This window comes from Scyliorhinus canicula, chromosome 4 (genome assembly GCF_902713615.1).
Source record: "Scyliorhinus canicula chromosome 4, sScyCan1.1, whole genome shotgun sequence".
Lineage (NCBI taxonomy): Eukaryota > Metazoa > Chordata > Chondrichthyes > Carcharhiniformes > Scyliorhinidae > Scyliorhinus > Scyliorhinus canicula.
This window is the reverse complement of record NC_052149.1, coordinates 188,728,660-188,748,993: the sequence shown is the minus strand read 5'-3', so window position 1 is coordinate 188,748,993 and position 20,334 is coordinate 188,728,660. Positions and strand designations below refer to the sequence as shown.

The window sequence follows — 20,334 nt, the reverse complement described above, 5'->3', positions numbered from 1 at the left end:
CACGTGGCCCCAGGACTACAACTTTAGAGGTCCTGCTTTTTAGTCAACTGCCCAGCTCCCTAAATTCTTGATGCAAGACCTCATTCTGAAATCCACCTATATTGTTGGTACCAATATGCACCACAACCTCTGACTTTTCACCCTCCCCGTTTAGGATGCCCTGCAGTCGTTCAGTGATAAAATAAATAAAAATTTATTTGCAGAACACAATTTGCAGCAAACGCTAATATGTAAAAGTGTAATTTCAAGTAGAACATGTAGCAAAGTAGCAAACAAAGCTTAAATTAGTAAAAGTATTATTCCCGGCAAAATTAACAGAATCTGTTTTATATTGAAGTGCATCAGACATTAGAAATATACAAAATAGTACACAGAGAAAAGTTTAACATATTCAGGGAAAAAGATCCAGTGAACCAAGTATATAAAGAAGAATCTCAACCAAAAGCATACAATTGTGTTTTTCACATGCATACACTTCATCCTTTCTGTGTCAGAACAGCAGACCCTTATGCCTTGTTCTTGCAAAGCTGTGGTATAATTGTCCAGTTTGACGTTGACAAGGTGCAAGTGAGAGTTGCACAACATTTTATTTCTAGCAGTATAATGGGCACATAATTAAATTCATACATCTATATTCTACAGCATCAATACAGGTATTGCAATTTATGTTATCCAACAAAGGCACATGGAGCCATAAAAATAGCTCTGAAGTACAAATACAATATCATGGCACTGCATACCTGAAAAATATTTTTTTTCCAACTTCTGCCACCATAATCAATGATATTGACCATAACGGAGTGAGGGATACATTGGTTAGTATCAGACCAGGAACCAATTAAAACATTTGGGGGGGGGGGGGGGGGGGTGGGGGGGGGGGGGAGAATTAATGAAAGGAGAAAACAGGACAGGAATAATATTTGGAAATGAAGGTTAATGGCAACCTGTGTTACTATTCTTGACAGAGTTTGCAATAAAAGGAGTGAATGACCTACAGAGCAAAATATCAAAAATTGATTATATTTCTAGTATTTGACTTAAGTGTCAATTTGGTCAATCTCTCAATGCAAGCCCTTTCATTTGGACAGTACGTGAAAATATCCAGCTTTGAATTTCAGAAAAGATATTGGCATATAGAACTTAATTTATTTTAACAGCTTTACTGATGCAGTAGAGCTAAACCAGCTAGCACTGGTACTAATCCTGTTGAATTCATCTCACGAAGCATTTGAAGAGCACCTTTGTAGTAGTAGCGAATGGCAAGCGTCACAGACCCGCACAGGCTTAGGATAAGAAGGAAGTGCCAACTCATTACTGGAACAGTTGTTGCAGAAGATGTCACCACAGTTTCTACAGTGATGCTGACCATAGGGAAAGACAGGATAAAAAAAGGATTAGAATAAGGTACATTTTATGTTAACATGCTCAAAGTTTCTCTTTCCTCTTCTTCTCAGCAGTTTGTGTTGGGATACCTTTCCTTATCAGGTCATAATTGCATTCCAGGTATTTAAAAGTTTTGGAAGAATATTTCAGTGTTACAGACAGATTTGTCCTCATCCATTCAGACATATACATTGTAGCCAGTTAATGGAACTGTTCCATGGCAGAAGCCTTGATGACACATTTGGCTGTGCAGAAAATCTAGGTTGGCACTTCAGTGGGAACATAATGCTGCAACATCTGCTGTTGGGCAATTGCTAGGGTCTATAGTTAAGAATAAAGAGTGAGAGAATCAGCATGTAAAAGTTTGGTCATGCCTGACAAATCTGATGATGAGGTTTTTGAAGAGGTAAGTAGTAAACAACATCTCGGAATGTTATTTATATGAACTTTCTGAAGGCATGTGATAAACTCTCTCAGAAGAGATTGTTAACTGAAGACAAATGAATGATCTGGTTAGGAAATTGGTTGAGTGGCAGGAGACAGTAGGATTCATGGCAGGGACTCCAACTGCCAGGAAGTGACTGGTGATGTTCTGAAACACTGCAACAGGGCCTCCAGTGTTCACTGTATCTATCAAGGTAGTGTTTAGAAAGGCACCCATCAAAATTTGCTGATTACACACTAGTAGCTTACACTGTCAAATGTAAATAGGAACATAAAATTGCAGAGGTATTAATGAATATTAATTCAAATGGTAAAACTTTGTTAAATTGATTTCAATGGATGCAAATTTCAGATGTTTCTCATTGGCCCCAAAAGGATAGAGTAAATATTTATGGTAAAAAAAACTCGAAACAGTGGAGTTCCAGAGAGATTTTGGAGCTCAAGATACAGGTTAAAAGGTTATGAACAGGTACAGAAAATAATCCAAAAGATTAATGCGATACTGCACTTTGTGCCTCAGGAACAAGAATAAAATGCAGTAAAGTTATGCTACAGCTATGGAAAGCCCTGCTTAGACCACACCTGGGGAATGTTTGCAGATCTTTTTTTTTTTAAATTTAGATTACCCAATTATTTTTTCCAATTAAGGGGCAATTTAGTGTGGCCAATCTACCTACTCTGCACATCGGGGCGAAACCCACGCAGACACGGGGAGAATGTGCAAACTCCACACGGACGGTGACCCAGAGCCGGGATCGAACCTGGGACCTCAGGGCCGTGAGGCAGTTGTGCTAACCACTAGGCCACCGTGCTGCCCATGTTTGCAGATCTTGGCATCACACCGTCGGAAGAATTTATTTAATTTTTAAAGTTTAAATGTTCACACATTCTCCATGTCTGCGTGGGTCTCACCCCCCAAAACCTAAAAAATGTGCAGGGTAGGTGGATTGGCCACACTAAATTGCCCTTTAATAGGAAAAAATATATTATTGGGTACTCTAAAAAATTTTTTTAAGTTTAATGTTCATAGGATGTGGGTATCGCTGGCTATTCCAGCATTTACTGTCCGCTGGCTATTCCAGCATTTACTGTCCTAACTGCCCCAGAGAAAGCAATAAGCTACTTTATATTGGCAGATGGGTCAAAGGAAATACCAAACAATTATAGTCCTGATAATTGGTGGTGGGCAAATTAGTAGAATCAATCTTGAGAGAAAGGAATAACTGTCACATACAAAGGCATGGGTTAGTCAAGAACGGTCAGCATGGATTTGTTAAAGGAAGATCTTGCCTGACAAATTTGATTGAATTCTTTGGGGAATGTGACAAGTGCAATGGGTGCTGTGTACAAGGATTTAGCAGGTTTTTGACAAGGTACCTGATAAAGCCCATGGGATTCAAGGTAATGTGGCAAACTGGATAAAACATTGGCTCAGCAACAGGAAACAAAGGGTAATCATCGATGGATGCCCTTGCCAATGGAAGGTATTTCACAGGACTCAATGTTGGGACCCTTACTGTTCGAGCTATATATTAACAATGCCACAACTGGAGTACATGATGTGGAGATGCCGGCGTTGGACTGGGGTGGCCGGCGTTGGACTGGGGTGAGCACAATAAGAAGTCTTACAACACCAGGTTAAAGTCCAACGGGTTTGTTTCAAACATGAGCTTTCGGAGCTGCACTCCAAAAGCTCGTGTTTGAAACAAACCTGTTGGATTTTAACCTGGTGTTGCAAGACTTCTCACTACAACTGGAGTAGTGTGCGCAGTTATCGTCACATTACAAGGAGGACACAATTGCTGTGGCGAAAGAGAAAATGCTGGAAAATCTCAGCAGGTCTGGCAGCATCTGTAGGGAGAGAAAAGAGCTAACGTTTCGAGTCCGATGACTCTTTGTCAAAGCTAACAAACAGAGAAAGAAGGAAATATTTATTCTGTGGAGTGAGAATGAAAGATGAGTCATAGCCACAGAATCCAAGGGAACAGGGTGCTAATAGCCACAGAAACCAAGGGAAAGAGTGCTAATGGCAATCCCCAGAGAGAACAAAAGATGTGAAAAGTCAAACAGCAGGGAAACTAACATCAGAGGATGAACTGTAGATGTGGGGGGAGGGGAAGGGGGACGCAAAGAGGAGAAAGGTGAAGGAAAAGGTGGATAAGATTGGGTGGGGGGGGGAATTAAATATATATTAAGAAAGAAAGAAATGGTAAAAGACAGTTAAAATGAAATGGGATGAAAACAAATGGGTCGAGGTGAGGTAGAGCTGATCATCTGAAGTTGTTGAATTCAATGTTCAGGCCGGAAAGGCTGTAGCGTGCCTAACCAGAAGATGTGATGTTGATCCTCCAGTTCGCGTTGAGCTTCACTGGAACACTGCAGCAGGCCAAGAACAGACATGTGGGCATGGGAGCAGGGTCTTTTGTTAAAATGGCAAGCAACAGGAAGGTCAGGGTCCTGAATGCGCACAGACCGAAGATGCTCTGCAAAGTGATTACCAGTTTGCGATTGGTCTCTCTGATATAGAGGAGACCACATTGGGAGCAATGAATGCATTAGACCAAATTGGAAGAGATGCAAGTGAAACGCTGCTTAATCTGGAATGAGTGTTTTGGGCCTGGGATGTTAAGCATGGAAGAGGTAAAGGGGCAGGTGTTACACCTTCTGCGATTGCATGGGAAGGTGCCATGGGTGATGGGAGAGGTACTGGCTATGGTGGAGGAGTGGACTAGATTTTTTCTCTCAAGCATCAGAACATACAGTGCAGAAGGAGGCCATTCGGCCCATCGAGTCTGCACCAACCCACTTAAGCCCTCACTTCCACCCTATCCCCTTAACCCAATAACCCCTCCTAACCTTTTCGGTCACCAAGGGCAATTTATCATGGCAACCTGCACATCTTTGGACTGTGGGAGGAAACCCCGAGCACCCGGAGTGTGGTATTGTGCGAAACAAATAATGGCATGATGGGAGAACTAGTCAAGTTTCTTGGTACAATGAAATTTAAACTGACTTCGCATAACCCAAGGCACAAATACAAGCAGCCACGGTCAACTTGACCCGAAAACTTGCTGACTCTAAACTCGGATAAAACTCAGCTGTCATACCCCAGAGCAGTCTAAATACACAAGATAAACTAGAAATAGTTATTTTCGATACTTAAACATATCTGCTCCGTTTCTTAACTTTCTCCGTGGGCAGCACGGTAGCATGGTGGTTAGCATAAATGCTTCACAGCTCCAGGGTCCCAGGATCGATTCCCGGCTGGGTCACTGTCTGTGCGGAGTCTGCACGTCCTCCCCATGTGTGCGTGGGTTTCCTCCGGGTGCTCCGGTTTCCTCCCACAGTCCAAAGATGTGAGGGTTAGGTGGATTGGCCATGCTAAATTGCCCGTAGTGTCCTAAAAGTTGGGGTTGGGTTGTTGGGGTTGGGGGGGGGGTGTGGGGTGGGGGGGGGGGGGGGGGGGGGTGTTGGGTTACGGGTGTGGGGTGGATACGTGGGTTTGAGTGGGGTGGTCATTGCTCGGCACAACATCGAGGGCCGAAGGGCCTGTTCTGTGCTGTACTGTTCTATATTAAACATGCGACCAAAAGACAAGATAATGATATGAGACCCCGAGTCCTCTAAAGGTCAGCAAGGTGACGCCAGTTTAATGATTATTACTTATGTTTTACTTTTGATCAAATTCCTGATCAAGCTGTATTCACGTTATCTTGATTTTATAATGTATAAATGTATACCTATTTTTTGTAATGGGCAGACTTGGAAAGGAACCAGCAGTTTGTAATTGACTGCCTTCCGACTCCAAGTCTCAGCCATACTGCTAGCAGTTGTAATTCGTAAATAAAGCTTAGTTTTGCTTACCTAACGAACCTTGTTGAATCTTTCTATCACAGTCCAGAAGCGGGAAAAATATTGATTACGACAGGAGGAAACCCACGCAGACACGGGGAGAACGTGCAGACTCCGCACAGAGAGTGACCCTGGCGCCGTGCTACCGTGCTGCCCTAGACTGTCTCTGCGGAATGCTGACAGAGGGAGTGAAGGGAAGATGTGTTTGGTGCTGGCATCACGCTGGAGTTGGCGAAAATGGCGGAGGCTTGTGCTTTGCATACAGAGGCTGGTGGGATGAAATGTGAGAACGAGCTAGATTCTATCCTTGTTCTGGGAAGGAGTGGAAGGGGCGAGGGTCGTGGCTCAGGAGATGGACCGCATACTGTTGAGGGCCCTGTCCACAACTGTAGGAGGGAAAACACGGTTGAGGAAGAAGGAACACATTTTCGAAGCACCATTTTGGAAAGTGGCATCATTGGAACAAATGCGACGGAGGTGAAGGAGTTGAGAGAAAGGAAAGGAGTCTTTACAGTGTGTAGGGTGCGAAGAGCTGCAGTCCAGATAGCTGTCGGAGTCAATGGGCCTGTAGTGGATAGTCATTGAGGAAATGGAGACAGAAAGATCAAGGAAGGGAAGGGAAGGGAAGTGTCTGAGATGGACCACGTGAAAGTGATGATGGGGTGGAAACTGGAAGCGAAGTTGATGAATGTTTCCAGGTCCGGGCAAGAGCATGACGCGACACCAAAATAGTTGTCAATGTATCGGTAAAAGAGTTGTGGACCTCCCACAAAGGAATGTTCCACATACCCCATAAAAAGGCAAGCATAGTTAGAACCCATGCAGGTACCCATGGGAGTGCAGCGGAGGTTTGCAAGAATGTTTCCAAAGCTAGAAAAAAGCGTTGCTATGAGTAGAGATTGGAGAGGTCGGGGTTATTTTCCTTGGAACTAAGACGACTGAGGGGTGACTTGATTGAGGTGTACAACATTATGAAGGGAAGAGATAGAGTGGACAGGATCAAAGTGTTTCCCTTGGAGAAGAATTTCATAACCAAAGAACATAGATTCGAGATAAGTGGCAGAAAGTAGAGGGCACACGAGGAAGAACATTGCGTTTTTTTTTAAAAAGCGGAATGGTTGTGGGGACCTGGAATTTGCTGCCGAGTTGGTGGTGGAGGCAGATACCCTGAACACTTTTTTTTTAAAGTACCTGGATTTGCGCCTTAAGTGGTTTAAGCGACAGGGCTATGGGCCAGGTGCAGGAAGGTGGGATTAGAAAGGACATCTAGGTGTCCTTGGGCTGACGTGGACAAGATGAGCCGAACTGCCTCCTTCTGTGCTGCAACTATTCATGGCTCTTTGCATCTCCTCAGAGGTTGCAGCATTGATTTATCAGAATACCTAGATTCCAAGGATTCATAGAATCAACAGTCCAGAAGAGGCCATTTGGCCCATCGAGTCTACACCAGCCCTTGGAAAGAGCACCCTACCCAAGCCTACACCTCCACCCTATCCCAGTTTTTGGACACCAAGGGCAATTTATCATGACCAATCCACCTAACCTGCACATCTTTGGACTGTGGGAGGAAACCGGAGCACCCGGAGGAAACCCACACACACAGGGAGAATGTGCAGACTCCGCAAACATTGACCCAACCCAGTGACTGAACCTGGGACTCTGGAGCTGTGAAGCAGCAGTGCTAACCACTGCCGAAATTAGATTACACAAACTGGGGTTATAATCCATGGAATTTAAAAGGTTAAAAGTGATTTGAGCAAGGTTTCCAAGTCGGATGCAAATTTCTGCCAGTTGAGGAGTCTGGGATTAAATGTAGAGTCAAAAAATTAGAACCAGACCTTTTGGGGGTGAAATGAGGAAACACTGCTGCATGCAAAAAGGTGGTAGAAGTTTAGAACTCTCTTCTTCAGATGTCATGGATGATGATCTATTTTTGTTCACCGAAGGCATAACGGGGTATGGCGCAATGGCAAATATTACGGAGTTAGGTCATAGTTTAATCACAACTGTATTGAATGATTGAACAGGCTTGTCCTTATATTCCTGTCCATAGCCAGAAATATCAATACATCAATTAACACTATTCCTTTACAGATGCATCCAGCTTTCAAATGACTCCTCAAAACAAAACGCTCTTCAATGATGATTCTGAAACCATCTCGTTTGACCAAATAGCTTTATACAAAAAGGAAATTTTCTCTAGTTTTAGTTACGATGGGAATGTCTATATTTGACAAGTATTGCAAATTACATACATACATTACTTAATTTCTGGAAACACAGAATCAAAGAAACAGCAGAAGTCATTATGTAATACCCCCAGGCATCTAATGAAGATCATTATTATGGAGTACAATTGGGAGAGATTCAGAATTTGCTTGCTAACCAATTGCTCAGCACTTACAGGCACACCAGTTCTGCATCTCGCAAGGTATTGATTGCCGGACATTATTGTTTCTTCCAACTGCTCAAAATTAGAATAACAGTCATTGGGTTGTCTTGATATTTTCCAGGATTTTAGATTGTTAATTAAACAGCAAGTCTTGCTGGTTGGATCTCCCTCAAAAGTGATCAATTTAAAACAACCATGAGCAACGCTGATCGGTCTTTGAAAAGCAGAGTAAAGGTTTCTTTTCACCAGCTAACCAGCAAAACAGGACGTTAAAATGCCCACGTTTCAGTCCAAGTTTTGAGTAGATTGAAGAAAAGTTTCTTATTTTTCCTGCTCTTCCCACCAAAAAGAATGGCAGGTGGGGCGGGAGTCATTTTCGAGACTTAAAGAGACTAGATAATAGGAAAAAATGCATTTGCGTGAAAGACATGTTAAGTATTTCAGAATCGGATAAATGACAATGGGATTGATCAAGAAAGAAATACAACAGATGAAGGGCATGAAGAAAGAAAAAAGAAAGGCGAGATGGATCTGCCAATTGTGTAGTGAAAAGGACAGAGAAATAATACTCCTAATGCAGTGGTCCAAGAATATAGCTCACCACTGCCTTCTCAAGGGCAATTGGAGATGGACACTAAATGCTGGCCTAGCCAGTGGTGCCCACATCCTGTTGATGGATAAAACATTCAAGAGTGAAGGTCAGTAGTAGGGATATAAAGCTGAAGTATGTGACGCAACATTCCCTTTAAAGAAATGCAGTTCTTAAAAGTGGCAATGTTATATTTTGAAGCCACATTGGCCCTGGGGAAAAGTAATAATTAGTTAAATTGAGTGAAAAAGTCATTAACTATTTGAGCAATACCTTTCTTCTTGAGATTGAAAATTCTTTCTCGCATTGTTTGCAGGACGTTGCTTCATCATCCTTCAGCCAGGCATTTCCCTATAAATAAAAGCAGTTTTACATGAGTTCAGCAAGAACTAAGCGATGATAACTAATTTAGCATTACATTACCTATATTTAATTTGATATTTTAATTCAGTTGTTCTTTATTGATGCAAATTAAGTTACATAATAAGGTACAAGATCATTTCAATTAAATCGATCTCCACAAATGAGACAAGTTCACCAACGACATAGGTAGGAAGAGAGATGGGGATTTGAGACAGAAATTCAGGGAGCTCGGGTGGAAGCTGAGAGCTAGAACAAACAAGAGTTTTTATCTCTGGGTTGTTACCCGTGCCACGTGCTAGCGAAGTGAGAAATAAGGAGAGAGAGGAGTTGAATACATGGCTACAGGGATGGTGCAGGAGGGAGGGTTTTGGTTTCCTGGATAATTGGGGCTCATTCTGGGGTAGGTGGGACCTCTACAAACAGGATGGTCTTCACCTGAACCAGAGGGGTACCAATATCCTGGGGGGGAGATTTGCTAGTGCTCTTTGGGGGGGGGGTTTAAACTAATTCAGCAGGGGGATGGGAACCTAAATTGTAGTCCCAGTGTACAGGATGTTGAGAGTAGTGAGGTCAGGGATAGGGTTAAAAGTTCGAAAGAGGGCACCGGCAAGCAAGACGCTGGTTTGAAGTGTGTCTACTTCAATGCCAGGAGCATCCGGAATAAGGTGGGTGAGCTTGCAGCATGGGTTGGTACCTGGGATCTCGATGTTGTGGCGATTTCAGAGACATGGGTAGAGCAGGGACAGGAATGGTTGTTGCAGGTTCCAGGATGTAGATGTTTCTGTAAGAACAGAGAAGATGGTAAAAGAGGGGGGGGTGTGGCATTGTTAATCAAGGAAAGTATTACGGCGGTAGAAAGGACGTTTGAGGATTCGTCTACTGAGGTAGTATGGGCCGAGGTTAGGAACAGGAGAGGAGAGGTCACCCTGTTGGGAGTTGTCTATAGACCTCCGAATAGTTCCAGAGATGTAGAGGAAAGGATTGCAAAGATGATTCTCGACAGGAGCGAGTGTAACAGGGTAGTTGTTATGGGGGACTTTAACTTTCCAAATATTGACTGGAAATACTATAGTTCGAGTACTGTAGATGGGTCAGTTTTTGTACAGTGTGTGCAGGAGGGTTTTCTGACACAGTATGTAGACAGGTCAACAAGGGGCGAGGCCACATTGGATTTGGTACTGGGTAATGAACCCGGCCAGGTGTTAGATTTAGATGTAGGTGAGCACTTTGGTGATAGTGATCACAACTCGGTTATGTTTACTTTAGCAATGGGCAGGGATAGGTATATACCGCAAGGCAAGAATTATAGCTGGGGGAAAGGCAATTATGATGCTATTCGGCAAGATTTAGGATGTATAGGATGGGGAAGGAAACTGCAGGGGATGAGTACAATCGAAATGTGGAGCTTTTTCAAGGAACAGCTACTGCATGTCCTTGATAAGTATGTACCTGTCAGGCAGGGAGGAAGTTATCGAGCAAGGGAACCGTGGTTTACTAAGGAAGTTGAAGCACTTGTCAAGAGGAAGAAGGCGGCTTATGTTAGGATGAGACATGAAGGCTCAGTTAGGGCACTTGAGAGTTACAAGTTAGCCAGGAAGGACCTAAAGGGAGAGTTAAGAAGAGCGAGGCGAGGACACGAAAAGTCGTTGGCGGATAGAACATAGAACAGTACAGCACAGAACAGGCCCTTCGGCCCTCGATGTTGTGCCGAGCCATGATCACCCTACTCAAACCCACGTATCCACCCTATACCCCCAACAACCCCCCCCCCTCCCCTTAACCTTACTTTTTAGGACCCTACGGGTAATTTAGCATGGCCAATCCACCTAACCTGCACATCTTTGGACTGTGGGAGGAAACCGGAGCACCCGGAGGAAACCCACGCACACACGGGGAGGACGTGCAGACTCCACACAGACAGTGACCCAGCCGGGAATCGAACCTGGGACCCTGGAGCTGTGAAGCATTTATGCTAACCACCAAACTACCGTGCTGCCCCAAATTAGGATAGGATCAAGGAAAACCCTAAGGCTTTCTATAGGTATATCAAGAACAAAAGAATGACTAGAGTAAGATTAGGGCCAATTAAGGATAGTAGTGGAAAGTTGTGTGGGGGATCAGAGGAGATGGGGAAGCGTTAAATGGATATTTTTCATCAGTGTTTACACTGGAGAAAGACAATGTTGTCGAAGAGAATACTCAGGTTCAGTCGACCAGGCTAGATGGAATTGGGGTTCAAAAGGAGGAGGTGATAGCAATTTTGGAAAATATCAAAATAGACAAGTCCCCTGGGCCAGATGGGATTTATCCTAGGATTCTCTGGGAAGCCAGGGAGGAGATTGCAGAGCCTTTGTCCTTGATCTTTATGTCGTCTTTGTCGACAGGAATAGTGCCGGAAGACTGGAGGATAGCAAATGTTGTCCCCTTGTTCAAGAAGGGGAGTAGAGACAACCCTGGTAATTATAGACCTGTGAGCCTTACTTCGGTTGTGGGTAAAATGTTGGAAAAGGTTATAAGAGATAGGGTTTATAATCATCTTGAAAAGAACAAGTTGATTAGCGATAGTCAACACGGTTTTGTGAAGGGTAGGTCATGCCTCACAAACCTTATTGAGTTTTTTGAGAAGGTGACCAAACAGGTGGATGAGGGTAAAGTGGTTGATGTGGTGTATATGGATTTCAGTAAGGCGTTTGATAACGTTCCCCACGGTAGACTATTGCAGAAAATAATTAAGTATGGGATTGAAGGTGATTTAGCGGTTTGGATCAGTAATTGGCTAGCTGAAAGAAGACAGAGGGTGGTGGTTGATGGCAAATGTTCATCCTGGAGTTCAGTTACTAGTGGTGTACCGCAAGGAGCTGTTTTGGGACCACTGCTGTTTGTCATTTTTATAAATGACCTGGAAGAGGGTGTAGAAGGATGGGTTAGTAAATTTGCAGATGACACGAAGGTCGGTGGAGTTGTGGATAGTGCTGAAGGATGTTATAGGATACAGAGGGACATAGATAAGCTGCAGAGCTGGGCTGAGAGGTGGCAGATGGAGTTTAATGCGGAAAAGTGTGAGGTGGTTCACTTTGGAAGGAGTAACAGGAATGCAGAGTACTGGGCTAATGGCAAGATTCTTGGTAGTGTAGATGAACAGAGAGATCTCAGCATCCAGGTACATAAATCCCTGAAAGTTGCCACCCAGGTTAATAGGGCTGTTAAGAAGGCATATGGTGTGCTAGCCTTTATCAGCAGGGGGATTGAGTTTCGGAGCCACAAGGTCATGCTGCAGCTGTACATAACTCTGGTGCGGCCGCACCTGGAGTACTGCGTGCAGTTCTGGTCACCACATTATAGGAAGGATGTGGAAGCTTTGGAAAAGGTTCAGAGGAGATTTACTAGGATGTTGCCTGGTATGGAGGGAAGGTCTTACGAGGAAAGGCTCAGGGACTTGAAGTTGTTTTCGTTAGAGAGGAGAAGGCGGAGAGGTGACTTAATAGAGACATATAAGATAGTCAGAGGGTTAGATAGGGTGGACAGAGAGAGTCTTTTTCCTTGGATGGTGATGACCAACACAAGGGGACATAGCTTTAACTTGAGGGGTGGTAGATATAGGACAGATATCAGAGGCAGTTTCTTTACTCAGAGAGTAGTAGGGGTGTGGAACGCCCTGCCTGCAACAGTAGTAGACTCGCCAACTTTAAGGGCATTTAAGTGGTCACTGGATAGACACATGGATGAAAATGGAATAGTGTAGGTCAGATAGGCTTCAGATGGTTTCACAGGTCGGCGCAACATCGAGGGCCGAAGGGCCCGTACTGCGCTGTAATGTTCTATGTTCTAAATTAAATTGCATGTCTTCTAAAAGCAACCCTGAAATAGAGGCTACATGAAAAAAGAGGCACATAGGAAAACGTATACTTGAGCCATCCTAACATTCACCATGATGTTTCCAGCTCTAATGAATTGTAGACGGTTTCAAAACATTGCCAGAATGAATACCTTTAATGCTTTATTGACCTCTTTAATGTCCTCCATTTTCAATTTTGATCTGGAAAAAAAGTTAGATATTATTCTTGCTGATTTAGCTACTTTAACAGGATTTGACTAAGCATTTAAAGTTCCTCACAGAAAAGCCTGAACAATGAAGTCCAGATCTATACCAAGACATCAAACTTTCCGTAATATATTAATTTTGACTTCCGGTGGCGGCATGTAGGTGGAGGTCGCATGTTGGGTGGGTCCTGTTAAAAGTCTCCGTTTTTTGCTCCTTAATGCCCAGTTTCAGGGTTAGTTTGTGGATGAGTTGGTGTTGGAAATTATGAGGAAGACGAGGAATGTCAGTGTCCCAGACGAAAGGTGCTGGAAAGGGGCGAGTGAAGGTCCGCTGGCAAGTGAGATTGAGAGTCCTAGATCATCGAGTGGAGCCACTTCCCTCACGGTGGAAACGTACCGATGTGAGAGGCTGTTTGCCAATCATTTGGAGGGAGGTGATGGCTATGCTGAAAGAGTGGATAGAGGAAGCGACTGTCCCGGTAAAGGCGGTCAAGATGCAAGGAGAGAAGTTGAAGGGGGTGGAGGAGGCATTGTCGCAACAAAGCAATCAGTTCACCTCGATGGGCGAGGAGCTGAGGAGGGTAGTGGAGGTCAACAAAGGGCTCAGAGCCAAGGTGGAGGACCCGAATAACAGTTCGAGGAGGCAAAACTTGTGAATTGTGGGCCTGCCCAAAAGGCTGGAGCGCCCAAGGCCGACCGAATACTTTGCAAAGATGTTCGCGGAGTTGACAGGAGAGGGGAAAGAATCCTCCTGCTAAGAGTTGGACAGGGCACATTGGTCGCTCAGGTCAATGCCACTAAGGACGGTTATTGTCTGCGTTCACAGCTACCACGGGAAGGTTTTGAGCTGGGCGAAGCAGAAATTAGATGTTAAGTGAGGTGTTGGTTATGCATATACCAAGACCTGACGGCGGAGTTGTTGAGAAGGCGGGTGGCCTTTGGACTGAAGGCGGCATTGTATCGGAGCAGAGTGAGATTTGGAGTGGTCTCTCCTGTGAAGCTGAGACTGACTCAATTCAAGGGATTTTTATTTGAGATGGTGGAGCCGTTCTTTTAAGACTGAAGGACTAGGATTGAGATGAGAGTTGGGATTTTGACTTGGTTGGTGGAGACAGGGTTTGTGTTTTTTTTTTAAATGGAGGGTTTTTTATTTGATTGGGGTTTTGTTTTCTGTCTCTTGAATGGGTGGGGTTCATTTGCATGTGCACAAATAGAATGAACTCTCAGTATTTTGCATTAAATCGGGGTATGAGGCAGGGAGGCCCCATGATCCCCCCCCTTTTTAAAAAAAAATAAAATATTTCTATTCGCCATATTTTCATCATTTTCACCATACAAAAAAACAACACAATCAAACAATCCCAATAATGTAAAACCTAAAGCAGCAACTCGGAAGTCAAAAGCTAAAACCAAATGACAAACAAGCCTCCGCCTCTCCCTCAGCATTCAACAGCAACCAACTCCTGGAAATACATGATACACGAACCCCAAGAATTGTAGAACCCCTCCTTCGCACCCCCCTCCCCAAAAGTTCAAACTTCACCCTCTCCAGGGTCAAAAACTCCAGCAGGCTCCTCGCCCATGCCAAGGGATAGATGGTGAAACTGACCTCCACCCCAGCAGGACCCATCTCCGAGCGATCACCGAGGCGAAGGCTAAAACGTCTACCCCTGCATGCGTCTGCAACTCGGGCCAGTCTGACACCCTGAAAATGGCCGCTGGGGGACCAGGTTCCACATCCATATGTAACACCCCCGAGACAGTGCCAAAAAGCCTCCCTCCAATACTTTTCCAGCTTCGGGCAGGGCCAAAACATAGGAACGTGGTCTGCGGGGCACCTCCCACACGCTCACAAACCCTCATACAGCCGGCTCAACCTTGATTTTGTGAGGTGCGCCCTGTACACAACCTTCAATTGTATCAGGCCCAACCTCGTGCACGAGGTTGAGGCATCTACCCTTCGCAGCTCCTCATACCTCATTCCCTCTTCCATCGCCCCCCCACCTCTTCCTCCATTTCACCGTAACTCCCTCCAGGGACACCCTATCCTCTTCCAGAATCCTCCCATAAAGGCCAATTCCACCTCCTTCTCCAACCAACCCACCGACAGTACCACCTCCAACAGCGATGCCGGCGGCGTTACCGGGAAGTTCGGGAAAGCCTTTCTTGCAAAATCTCAAACCTGCAGGTACCTAAACCTCCTGCGCCAACCTTTACTTCTCTCCTAGCTCCTCCAAGCTTGTAAATCATCCCCCAAGAAACAGATCTTTCATTTCCTTAATCCGCCTCATCTCCGAAACCTCGCATCCATCCTTCCCTGTTCGAACCCATGATTCCTCCTAATTGGCACACCCCCCCAACTTAATGTGCTGTCTAAACTGCCTCCAGATCTTCAAAGTGGTCACCAGTGGATTCATTGAATACTTACCCAGAGCCATTGTTACCAACGCCCTCAACCGCCACCCCCTACATGAGCCCTCCTCCACTTTAAACTTTAACCCATCGAGACTCTTCTCCTCCCCTCCACCCCGCCCCTTAATCCAGCCCTGCACCTTCTCCGCATCCGCCAGCCAGCAATAGTAAAGTTTAAAGTTTGGGAGGCCCCCCCCCCCCCCCACTGTGAATCCATCCAGTCCCTCTGCCTTCCCTGACTGCATCCTCCCGATTGCCTCCTTTATCTCCTGCTCCCCCACCAGCCCCTCCAGCCCTGCCGTGCTCCCACAACCATGGGTACTCCAACCCATCTAGGAACTTATTCATCTCTCGTTCCTCTCCCGATGGTTCCGACCTATACAACATCTCATAGAGCTCCTCAAAAACATTGATCTTCTCCGGGGTCACCACTAACTTCCCCATCTTATCCCGCACCTGGACTATATCCCTCGCCATCACCTCCCGCCAGAGCTGCTTGGCCAACAAACACACCGCCTTCTCCACAAGTTCATAGACTGCCTCCCTCGCCCTTCTCAACTGGTGCACCGCTTTCTCTGTGGACAGTTAAACTTTGCCTGAAGCTCCTTCTTCCTGGCCAAAAGGGCCGGAGCCGGATCGCCCACGTACCTCCTATCCACCTCCAGCATCTTCTCTATCAATGTTTAATGCTCCTCCCTCTCTTCCTTGTCCATCTTAGCCTTAAACAAGGTCACCTGCCCCCTTTCTGCAGCCTTCAGAGCCTCCCTAATCATTAACTGCGAAACTTCGCCAGTGCACATATTTCTCAATCACCTTTCCAATCTTATTGCAAAAACTCCGGTCCCCTACTAACCTCACATTCATTCTCCACCCCAGCCTCTGGGCCACCCCCTACTCCAGAATCACATCCACCCATTGCGGCGCATGATCCAAAACCAATATTGCTGACTACTCCAACTCTTTGACCCCAGCCAATAACGCCGTCCCCATATAAAAAAGTCTATTCTCGAGTACATTTTATGTACCAGGGAGAAAAGCGAATACTCAGCTCCATCAGGTGCAGGAACCTCCACGGGTCCATCTCTCTCATGAACGCAGCCAGTGCTTTTGCCCCCTCCTGACTGGGCTAGCGAGCGCAGCCGAGACCGGCCCATCCTCGGCTCTTGCACCATATTTCAATTCCCAACACTATTAACTTGCGAGTGTCCAAATCTGGGTCAGCAAGCTGCACCCTCTTCGCAAACCCTACATTATCCCAGTTGGGGCCATATATGCTTGGCTGCTCTACCAACCTCCCCTCTAAGCAGCCCCCCCCCCCGGTCCATTGCCACCTTCTCCATCTGAAACCTCACCTCTTGCCCACTAATACCGCTATACCAGGGCCCTGCTATCAAACCCCAATTGGAAAAACTGACTCATCCAGTCCTTTGAGCCTCACCTGATCCTTCACCCTGAAATGAGCCTCCTGCAGCATCACCACGTTGGCCTTTAGGCTCTTTAAATGCGCAAACACCCATGACCTCTTCACCAGATCCCCAACCGCTTCACGTTACTAATCTGACCAGAGAGGTCTCACTCACACACACAACCCCCCCCCCCCCCCCGCCATCACGATCTCCAGGGTAATCCTTCCCACTGCGTCTGACCCACCCGGTCCCTGTTGCCATTGAACCCCCTCCCCCCTCTAGAATCCCCCACCCACTTCCTCTTGAAAACACCTCTCCCAGTATCAATCCCACCCCCCCACCTTTCAAACTTCCCAGGCCCATCGAAACCTGTTCAACCAGGTTCCAACGATCGCGGCCCCTCTCCCCACCACACTCCCGTTCACTAGCAAACCTTTGCTTGCTAGTGTGGAGGCACCTGCTTCGGCTTCCCCCTCTTCCCAATCCCCTCTCCGTGACCCAGTCCTTGAAAACAAAGGCAAACAAATAAAACCAGTGGAAAAAAAAACACATCACAGGAAACCAGCAAAACGCCAAAGTTCAATATTCTCCTACACACTGTAACTATAGCAGAGGGTACACTACCCTTCTCCATCAACCAATCCAAAAAACCAAACCCAACTGTTCCCCCTAACCATAGAAAACAAATAAACTTCCTGAAACAAGAAATGAGGCTGTATACAGCATTCCATCCTCTTCCCTCAATCCAGAACCAAACCCCAGTCTGTCAGCCTTCACGAACGCCTCCACTATCTCAAAGCAGAAAAGCCTCGAGTATAGGTCACCCTCAGGTTCGCCGGGTAGACCACGCCAAACCTCACACCATTACTGTAGAATGCCGCCTTCACCTGACCAATAGGTCACCCACCTTCTCGCCAGCTCCACAGTTAAGTCCTATGAATACCGGCTACTTCCCACTGCACATCATGTCTTTGTTTCGCCCAACTCAGCACCATCTCCTTTACATGGAATTTGTGAAAACAAATTATGACCGCCCTGGACAGCCCATTTGTCTTCGGCTTGGGCCTGAGCGACCGATGAGTCCTGTCCAGTTCATACCGCAAAGGTTCATCCCCATCCCCCTGCATCTCCACCAACATCTTCATGAAGTACTCAGTCGGCTGGGGCCCTCCACCCCCTCAGGCAGGCCCACAATTCTTAAATTTTGCCGCCTCAACCTGTCCTCCAATTTGGCTCGGAGTCCTTTGTTGCCTTCCACCACTCTCCGCAGCTCCTCACCCATCGAGGTGAACTGGTCACTATGTTGCGACAGAGCTTCCTCCTCCCCCTTCAACTTCTCTCCTTGTTCCCATACCGCAACCGTTGCCTTCAACACCGGTGCCTTCATTGCCTCTTCCACCAGTTCCTTCATCACTGCATCATCTCCTTACGCATCACCTCCAGGTGCTTGGTGAACTGTCTTTCAAACTCTCAAGCCATCACCTCGGTCAAAGTCTTTACTGTGAATGGCATGGCCCCACCCAGCAACCTAATCTCTGCCATCTTTCCTGCTATCGGGCTGACCAGTTCATTCAACAGCGAACGTTCGCTCATCCCCTTCTTCCCTGTGGCTTTTTTCTGGGTCTTCGACATTCCCCTGCTTCCCTATGTCTTCCTATATCCACTTATCCAAAAAACTGCCCCTGGAACCAGGCATTAAACTCTAAAAACCAAAGCCACCCAATGTGCGACTTCCACCTACATGCCGCCACCGGAAGTCCAAGTCCCCTCCTTTAGTTTGCATTGGTTAAAGAGCCCTTGGACATTGCATGGAGGAACTCGGGGTTGTGGAAGGGGATAGTGGGGGGGATCCTTATATGCAGATGACTTGTTACTGTATATTTCAGAGCCAAGCTCTTTGGTGGAGAGCATAATGAGGTTGCTTCAGATATTTGGGACTTTTCAGGGTACAAATTGAATTTAGGGAAAAGTGAACACTTTGTGGTCTCCCCTGCCATTTTGCCTGGCGGCGTCTCACTTTAGGTATCTGGGGAGCCTGGGATTGGGTTGGGCTTAGGAAGTTTAACTTCATTAACTTGGTGGGGAAGAGTGAAGGCTGAATTGGGGAGGTAGATGAATGTTTTACTGCGATTCCTGTTCTTGTTTCAATGCATGGCCGGTCTTTTTGCCCAAGCTATTTTTGGGGGGGGGGGGGGGGGGGCGCAAATACAGAGCAGATTCGGAGATGGATTGGGGGGGGGGGGGGGGGGGGGCCTGGCGTGGGGCGAAAGTTTCAGTTCTATGCAAGTGTGGGGTCTTGCGAGGAAGGTCTTTCCCTCCTTCCCGAAAGCACCTGCACGTTACCGAGGCAGTGCTGTCAACAGGGGTGTTGGAGAGGGGGTCGTCGTGGTGAGTTACGGGAGGATTTTGGAAGAGGACGGGGTATCCATGGACGGAGTTAAGGTGAAGTGGGAAAGAGGTGGGCTGGTGCGTGGTACTGCAGAGGGTAACTGCCTTGACTTCCGTGCATGAGCCTGGGGCTGGGGCTGATACAGCTGAAGATAGTTTAGAAAGCACACTTCACAAAGTCTAGGATGAGCTGGCTGTTTAAAGGGGTGGAGGATGTCTATGAGTGATATGGGAGGGGCTGGAAAGGTTTTGGAGGACAATTTTTCAGCACCATCTCAGGGGTCTCGCATGTGATCGTGGAGCCCGGTTCCTAGGAGTCATATTCGGGGTGTTGGACCGGCCAGAGCTGCAGGCGGGTGCAGATGTTTTAGCCTTTGCCTCGCTGATTGCTCGTAGGCGGGTCTTGTTGGGATGGAAGTCAGCGTCTCCATCCTATGCCTCAGCGTGGCAGGGGGACCTGCTGGAGTTTCTGACACTGAAAATTATGAAATTAGCTCTAAGGGGGCCGAGAGATGGGTTCTACAATTGTTGGGGTTTGTTCATCATGCATTTTCGGGGGTTGATTACCGTTAACTGTTGGGGGGTTGAGGGGAGTTTGGGGGGTTGTGAATTGTAACACTGTTGAAAATTTGTTGAATAAAAATACTTTCAAAAAAATAATAAAATTTGTGGGTATATTGAGCTTTACATTTTGAAACTGTTTAACTTCTAAACGCAACTTAATCAGCATATTAGCCACAAACATACATTGAGGCTCAATTAGTTGAGTGTTACTCAATATCTTATGCCATCCTTTGTCTTGGGGAAAAAAAGGACAAAACTGAACCCGAAGTTGAAGCCAAGCATCAAGAGACACTAAAACAGTGGCTTACTGACTCAGATGGAGCCCCATTTCTTGAAGTGCCTGTTCCTGCTCTTCGCAGATCTTTCGTAGTTCTTTTTTCTCATCCTTCATCTTCTGCATTTCCTGTAACACAAATATATCAATCTTTTAAGTAAGATGACTGCAAATGGTACAGTACTCTGTTGATACTGTTATTAAGTGGCTCAGTAGGTTTGTGATG

General features: G+C 46.1%; 1 protein-coding gene across 2 annotated transcripts in view; it reads right to left on the bottom strand.

The window, feature by feature from the left end:
- Window positions 1-210: 210 nt before the first annotated feature.
- Window positions 211-20,334, bottom strand: part of rufy1 (RUN and FYVE domain containing 1) — an 89,526-nt gene continuing 69,402 nt past the window's right edge. Inside the window, exons 15-19 of one of the 2 annotated variants that reach the window (XM_038795708.1) lie at window positions 20,143-20,237; window positions 13,011-13,059; window positions 9,718-9,804; window positions 8,934-9,011; window positions 211-1,361 (exon numbers count right to left, since the gene is read on the bottom strand). In XM_038795708.1, the coding sequence (XP_038651636.1) occupies window positions 1,218-1,361; window positions 8,934-9,011; window positions 9,718-9,804; window positions 13,011-13,059; window positions 20,143-20,237 (453 nt within the window). In that variant the 3' untranslated portion in view covers window positions 211-1,217. The remainder of the gene's footprint in view (window positions 1,362-8,933; window positions 9,012-9,717; window positions 9,805-13,010; window positions 13,060-20,142; window positions 20,238-20,334) is intronic. The other variant, XM_038795709.1, reaches the window with a different exon arrangement.